The sequence below is a fragment of the Dermacentor variabilis genome, chromosome 10, assembly GCF_050947875.1.
Source record: "Dermacentor variabilis isolate Ectoservices chromosome 10, ASM5094787v1, whole genome shotgun sequence".
Taxonomy (NCBI): Eukaryota; Metazoa; Arthropoda; class Arachnida; order Ixodida; family Ixodidae; genus Dermacentor; species Dermacentor variabilis.
In genome coordinates, this window is record NC_134577.1 from 16074899 (window position 1) to 16082541 (window position 7643).

Sequence of the window (7643 nt, forward strand, 5' to 3'; positions counted from 1 at the left end):
TGAACAACTATGAGTACTACGTCGGGCATTGCACCTTCCATCATTTCGAACAATTCGGCGTCCCGGTTTTTTTCAGCTACCTTCGTTTCACATTGCAAGCAGCAAGGGGAGCCTCACCTTCTTCGGGGGCGGCGTTGAGAGTACCATGGCTCCGATCAGATCAGCGCCGGTCGACCGGAAACGGCTCCAAATCTACGCACAGGGTTCGGTTCCACACCCGAGGTACCGTCGACAACCGCACTGCACTGCGCGCACAACCGGTGGCAACTGGCGGACGACGGTGCGATCGCTGTCTGAGGCCCCGCTGAAGCGCTTGGCACAAACTCCCAAGGGACTGGCGAAGGGATAGACCGAAGAAGAGACGAACTCGCTCGAAAAATTATGCCCACGCGAAAACGGCGAAGGGAGCGCGGGGGGCTCACGTGGCCAGGAGCGCGGGTCGGTCGGCGGCACGAGAAGGGAAAGCGGGACGAGTTGACGACGCGCAAAAGACGCAAGCCGATGGGCGGCGCAGGGTCCGGAGCCAAAAAGGCTGCTCGCAGTGCGGAGGTCCAGCAACGAATTGCGTTTCGGAAACTCCCAGCCAGTCAGTTAGCCAGCCTGCCAGCGAAGCCGCACCGAGCGACGAACCAACCCAAGCGGGGATCGCGCAACTACGTACACCTCTCGCCTCCCAGAGTCCCCCTGGCGCAGACCGCTGCACACTACACGCGTCCCGCCGCTGCCGCCGCGTGAGGGGAGTCCGAACTCGGGGCCGCCAACCAAACAAACCAGGGTTTGAACGAGACACGAACAGAAAAAGAAAAAAATAAGGAGAGAGAGAGTCATGGGGGTTATACGTCGCAGGGACCGTGTGCTGGTTGCGGCAGCAGAAGCAACAACAAGTGTAGGTGCGCCCGAAACGCATGCGCTGTGGAGACCTTGGAGGGTTGGTTGGGCGGAGGAACAGGGGGAGGGAGGTGGTGGTGGGTGGTGGAGAGGTTCCAGCGGACGGACGGAAACGACGCTAGGTGGTTCGAAAATAGCGGGCATCCCCCGAGCCAGCGGCTTCGCTCCACCGCAGAACATGCAACGCTGCGGTAGCGGAGGGAGAGAGAGCGCCACGGAGGGTTCAGTTCAACCGTGAGGGAGGACGGTGGGTTCCTGAGGGGGCGGGGTGTTGGTTGGAGGAGGAGGAGGGCATAACGATGAGCGCGACTCCGCGGTGTAAATATACCATTCACCCCGGGACTGCTGCTGCTGCTGCTGCTGCTGCTGCTGTAGCGACGACACGTGAAAGCGAGAGCGAAAGGAGGGGACAGGGAAAGAGGGAGGGCCGCAAGGGTATCACCTCGCGAGACGTCGCAATACGCGTCGCGCAGTCCTTCACGCGGATAGGTACGTGTCTACTGTAGATTCCTTCCGGGCTAGACACTGTCACACACACACAAGCAAGCCCCCCAGGCTTGGTGGGTCACACTTGGAGAGAAGCAGAGCAAAATGGAAGAAAGAATGGCTGTGGCTAGACTCTGCGGCGCAAATACCGTGCAGTATCGCAGAGATCGCAGCCACAAATTATGAGGTACAGTCCACGAAGATGTTTGCGCGTGCAGAAAATGGTGACGCTCAAAACGTACAATTCATTCACTAGCGATGTTCGCTATAGCCACTGCCAACCAATCTAGCAAACTAAATAAATTAGGGGGGAAAAAAACGAGTCGGCTACTTAGGTGAAGACCTTACAAACGAAAGGCTCTGCGAATGCCGCCGACCACCCACGAAAATAGGCAAACACGTTAGACCCATAGACATAAGCTAGTAATGGGTCGAAAGGAAAATGCCTATGTAGTACAGGCATCAAATTGTGTTTACAAAGCAAATAGAACATAGGGAACCGAATTTGTACTGAGAAATAAAGAAATGCTTCAACACTGAGCAGTGTTAGTCAGCAAAGCCAACTTTAAAAAAAATATTAAATAGTGTTTATTCTGACATGTGTACACACAGAACAATGTATAATGCCAACGAGATGAGGCAAAAGGAAACAGACAAATCATGTTTCCTGACTAGGAGGCCTACATCCCTGTTAGTAAAGACCACTAAAGTGAAACATTAAATCAGTTTAGATCGATAAAGCATGCGCAGGAAACTATATTTTCGTAATTTCAAGGTAGTAGGCTGATTATTAGACGATAAAATGAAGTTTAATTTTTTTTTTTATTTCGAGCCGTCACCTCAACGCTGGCACGTTAGTAAAACGTCAAGGGTTTTCAAAGTATCACTTCGTGCATTGGCCGTTATGAAGCCGCACGTAGAAGTTCTCTATAAACTTGCCAAATTAAGTCTTTATCTCCTTTAGAATACTCTGTAGCAGCTTTGCTGGTAAGAGACTAGGTATGCATGATCAGAGCCCACCAAGGTTCATGACGTCACTGAGAGTTGGTCCGGGAACTTGACGGGGGCGTAGCCACCAGTCTCCTGCTTTCTTGCGTGTTTCCTCTCTTACCAAGACTCATCTCACGGTAAGACAGGCTTTTATTTTTGTGGTAATATTGTGACAGTGTGGTTTCTGCCGGTGAAACTCAATGGGTTACGAGGATGCAACAGAACCACCGGTGATGATGCCTGGATGGAACGTGGTGGCGTTGTTGGTCACCGTGGCTTTGAAATTAATTGAATTCTAGGGTTTTACGTGCCGAAACAACTATTCGGTTATTAGGCACACCGCAACAAAGGGGGGGGGGGGGGCACTCTGGATTAATTTTGACTACCAGGCGGATTTTTAACGTGCCCCCAATGCACGGGACAACGGTTGCTTTTTTCTTCATTACATTTAGCCTCCATCGAAATGCGACCGTTGCGGCCGGGCTTCGATCCCGCGACCTCGTGCTTAGCAGCGCAACACCATAGCCGCTAAGCCACCGCAGCGGGTCTGTCATCGTGTTCAACGTGGCGGAGCCGATGAGGCGTTCGCTACGGAGGGATCCTGTACCAAGTAGTAGCGAGCTACCTCACACCTCCACCAAATTTTTAGACTGTGTGGTACAACGAGGAGCGGTACAGGGGACACAGGAAAAAACGAGGACACGCGTTTTTCTTTTTTTTTTCACTGTGTTCCCTGTCCCGCTTCGCGCTGTACTATACAGTCTAAAAAATGGAAAACCAACTAGCCCAAACCATCACCAAATATTACGCTGTATGCGAGCTACGCTGGTGTACTTATACAAACGCTGCGGCAGACAGCGTGACCCGTCAGTCTTCAGTTTCAGTTTCAGTTTATTATTCTTTAAATACAATGAATTGATGAGAGACAATATACAGAAGAGGATCCTAAAGTCAAAGACTACAACGGGACCCTCAGTTAATAATAACAATGTAGAGATGTATTGAAGAAGAGATTCGTATTCTCCTCGGCATGTATACCGGAAAAAACAACACCCTCGCAGTACAGACGGGTGATTAAAAACGGGAAATGGGGAGGAGCGGGGGAACTTAATCAGGAAACATAGCTACGTTTGGGTGGACGTCTCATTTCCCGTTATTAATTACTTCTCTCCACGTTACGAATCTCAGCAGAACTAACACGTATTGACGGGTGATGTACTAACAAGGCTACAGTAATTTTTATCTTTAGTGAATGTCCATCTAACGACTGAATCCGAGCCCGTGCGCTGCAGTCGCCTCTTTCGGCGGACGATGCTGCCGGCCGTATACATGTCGCGTTCGGGGACGTAAAAAGACCCCGTTTTCTTGCTTTTTCTTTTTCACTCGCCTAGACCTCATGGCCGACATGGCCGAGCACCGAGAAGGAATCGGGTCTCTGAGTCAGCTAAATTTAGATGACGGAAGAGCTCCCGTCCCGCGACCTCTCCCTTTGCCCTCCGATGATATCGAATCCCGTGCACGTCGGCGACTCGGGGGTTCGGAGAAACCCGTCCAAATGTGCTGTTGGCTCCCGCAAGACAGCGCGCTAGCCTAGCCGCATGACGGCGATGCCCCACATAAAGAAAACACGGCCATTGTACTAATGAAGTGTTGGAAGCGCAAGACTGAGTATCTATTCGGCCCCATAAGTCGACCCCAGCACTATATATGTGTTGCGCATACCTTGTCTTAGATTCTTGACAAGGTTACTCCTCGAAGATTTAAGAATGACAGCCCACAGACAAATGTCACGAAACAAAACACCGACAGCGTATGGCTTTTATGTTAAAGCTTCTGAGACTCAAATGTTAAAAGTGCGAAACAATAATAGAAACCTGAAAACTATGTAATTTCTTGGTGCGGCTGGACACTTTATCCGGCATCGGTGCACACAAGAGACCGCGTTTATACAAAAAAAAAAAGAAAAAATCGCCTTTGCGCATAGTGTGCGTGCCACCAAAGTTTCCCGGTAAACATTGCGATTACATAAACTGCAGTTGACGGGAAGCGTGAGAAGCAGTCAGGGATCTCTGAATGCCATCGCGTGCCACTCTTAAAGGCGAAATGTAAGTGTTTTCAAAATTTTATTCAAACTTGCAACGTTGGTCCAATCCAAAGCGTTTCAAGAAGCATGCAATACACTGCCTCGAATGGAGCCGTTCTAGTCCACATCGCTGTAGCCTATGACATTCCACACAACACTAATTACCACTCCAGATGGTTGTGCTCGTTTCATTGAAATATTTCGCAAGCCCTGTTTACGCGCATAAATTTGAAGGCACAGTCACAAGCCGTTTTGCATGCTGCGCGCGCGTCTTTTAATTTACTGCCTGCGATAGCAGAAACCGAAATGAGATACGCGAAAAGACACTATCGCATTTATCTGTCGGACGAAGCGCAGGTATACACTGCGGCCTTTTGCAGTAAACCCTGCTGCTTTTATTTACAGCGATAACAATTTCAACTAAAGGAGGAAGGAACGACGCATGCAGGAAAACGAATAAGGCAAAGAAAGACGTAGTCTCGGAAGTCATCACAGCGTCAGGTAGCAATTTTCCTGGATACCGGCTTTCATTACCACGCGCGTGACTACAGTGTATACATATAACGGCTAGTGCGTCGACGACGCTATGATCTATCTCAGCAGCCGAGCACTGCAGATTACGGAGGGAAGAAAAATAAAAAGAAAGACAAGAAAAATCGCCGCGGAAGTCCACGGAAGCACGAAAGAGGACGGGCGCATGCAGGAGCTGGTCGCATTTTGCCTCTTCTTCCGTGCGACCCAAATCCAGCTCGATCGTAGCATTGGAAATGAGTGTAGCAAAACATGGATCGCATATAGCTGAACCTTTATTATTATTATTATTATTATTATTATTATTATTATTATTATTATTATTATTATTATTATTATTATTATTATTATTATTATTATTTTCACCTTGCCCAGTGAATCGAGAGGCGAGAAACTGACAGCTGCGGCACAGTCTTTCGCTTCCGAAAACGTGAATTTGCTCAAATTCACGCGTGGCTTGCCACGGTATAGCTTAGTGGTAATGTCGTTGCACTGTTAAGCTCGGGGTCGGGGGCTCGATTCCCCACCGCATCGGCGGCCGCATTTCGATTGGGCCGAAATGCAGGAACACTCGTGTACTTTGATTTTTAGGTGCACGTTAAAGAACCCAATAGGCGGCCAAGAGTATTCCACACTCCACTACTACGGCGCGCCTCCCAATCAGATCGTGGTCGCGTAAAACCCCATAATTTTCTTACATTCACGTGCGAAGGCGGGTATGCTATCGGCTTTCTTTGTATATCGGCCTTCTTTCTTAGTCTCATCGCATATGCAATGCCAATATTGAAGTTGACATTGGGAAGGGAAAAATTCAGCTGGGCAGGCGATGTAATGCGTATGCCAGATAAACCTTGACTTATCAAAGTCACGCAAAGGGCGCCAAAGGAAGGGAAGCGCATTCGAAGATGACCCGGAATTAGATGGTGTGACGAAATTACGAAATTGCAGGCATAAAATGGAATCAGCTCTGTCTGTCTGTCTCTCTCTCTCTTTGTATGCGTGCGTGTAGGTGTGTGTATGTACGAAGACGAGCAATACGGACAACCTTTCAGGCAACTCGTAAAGGAAGAGACTGTGAACACAACTACTTCCTCAATAGCTAGCGTGGCTGGTCGAAAGCACTCATGAAAGCCTTAGAAAATGAAACTATTCAATTTAATTTAAACAAGGAAATGCCAACAATACACAAGAAACACGGCGTGTACATTCTAGGGGCGATTCTTTTCTGCCGGCGACACATTATGTACTAATGGTCGTCAGCATTTTTGCAATAAAGAAAAAGTTGCTAAATAATGAAATCAAATAATTTCTTAATTCATAACTGTTCGACAGATGTTCTAGTCAGTGAGCTTAAGCCATACAGGAACTGTGTGTTGATTATGACCTGCAGGCATGTCGGCTAGGCGACCAGCCAGTCATTAAGTCTTGTATCTCTCTCTCTCTCGCGCGCTCGCTCTCTAGAGCCTTAAAATTAGCTAGCATTTCTCTGAACAAAAGCTATGAGACTAGTACCAGCTTTGGGATAGCTTACCCGAAATGCGCCAGTAGATACACCGGTATTGCTAACGAAATGCTTCTGAAGCGAGTTGGGGATGCTTTCCGGTAACGCAAGGGTCGCCTTCCGAAAGGCATACCGTGTGCCCGAGCTCTAACGCTAAAGCCAAACTGTTCAAAGAAAATAAAAACGAGATTAAGAATGCATGGAACTATAAGACCTACGGTGTTTGGTCGCCAGAGGTCCAACGACCGAAAAACTGCAGGTCTTGAAGCCGTATCATGCACCGTGTTGCCAACTGCAACTCCACCGTGGTGTGTGCGCGCGCGCCTTTCTATATGCTGCGTGTTCTGTTGCGCTAAACAGTTCTAAAGTGCAATCGTTGCGGATGCTATGTGCCCCTTTACCATCCCGCTTTCCCCGCCACAACTGGTATAGCACCGACTGAAGACAAAGGAAACAAAGAAAGAGCCAGAGACGAGCACGTGCACACACCCGGATAAATATATATAACCGCATTAAGAGGGAGCTTGTACGGGAGAGGACGCCGCGCTCATTTCGATGGCGATCACGCCCCGGCTGCAGTGGCTGCGCCTGTCCCGTCCTGCACTTGGAGAAGAGCGACGGCGGGCGACCGCGGCGAGGCTTCGCGCCAGACAATGACCCTCCCCTGTCTTCAAGCTTCGCGGACAGCGGCCGTCCGATCGTTCATTTTGGGCCAGGCCGACGCGCCACCCAACCAAGCACTTGTCCACGCGCGAGCCCGGCCGGCCGCCAATCTCCATAAAAGACGGGGTTTCGACGGAGACGGGAATCGCAGAGCCGCGTTTGTCGGCGCAGAAGCGTTCACGCGCCGTGCCCACCGGACGTATACGACCCGGACACCACCGAGATCCTATACGAGCATGCGCTGTCTCGCTGTAAAAGCGAGCAGTACTACAGAAGCTCAAACTTGCGTCGCGCAATTAAAAGAGCCACGCGGATCACTGCACGGCACAATGTGGGCATGGCCATTATACCGCCTGCTCTCGAGAACCAAGCATGACGTCACAAAAGCGCGTGACGCGCGTTCTTGCGTGAAACAGTGTATCGTCGGAGTTCATGGAAAATGGTTCGTCCGCGACACACAAGAACACGGAATCCTTTGTTGTGTGAAACATGAGATTATGT

The 7643-nt window shown here is 49.7% G+C and overlaps 1 protein-coding gene across 1 annotated transcript in view; it reads right to left on the minus strand.

Moving 5' to 3' along the window:
* LOC142560010 (uncharacterized) overlaps positions 1–694 on the minus strand; it is a 184537-nt gene extending 183843 nt beyond the window's left edge. The window contains exon 1 of the mRNA XM_075671756.1: positions 118–694. Coding sequence (XP_075527871.1) covers positions 118–147 — 30 coding nt within the window. The 5' untranslated portion in view covers positions 148–694. The remainder of the gene's footprint in view (positions 1–117) is intronic.
* Positions 695–7643: the final 6949 nt, after the last annotated feature.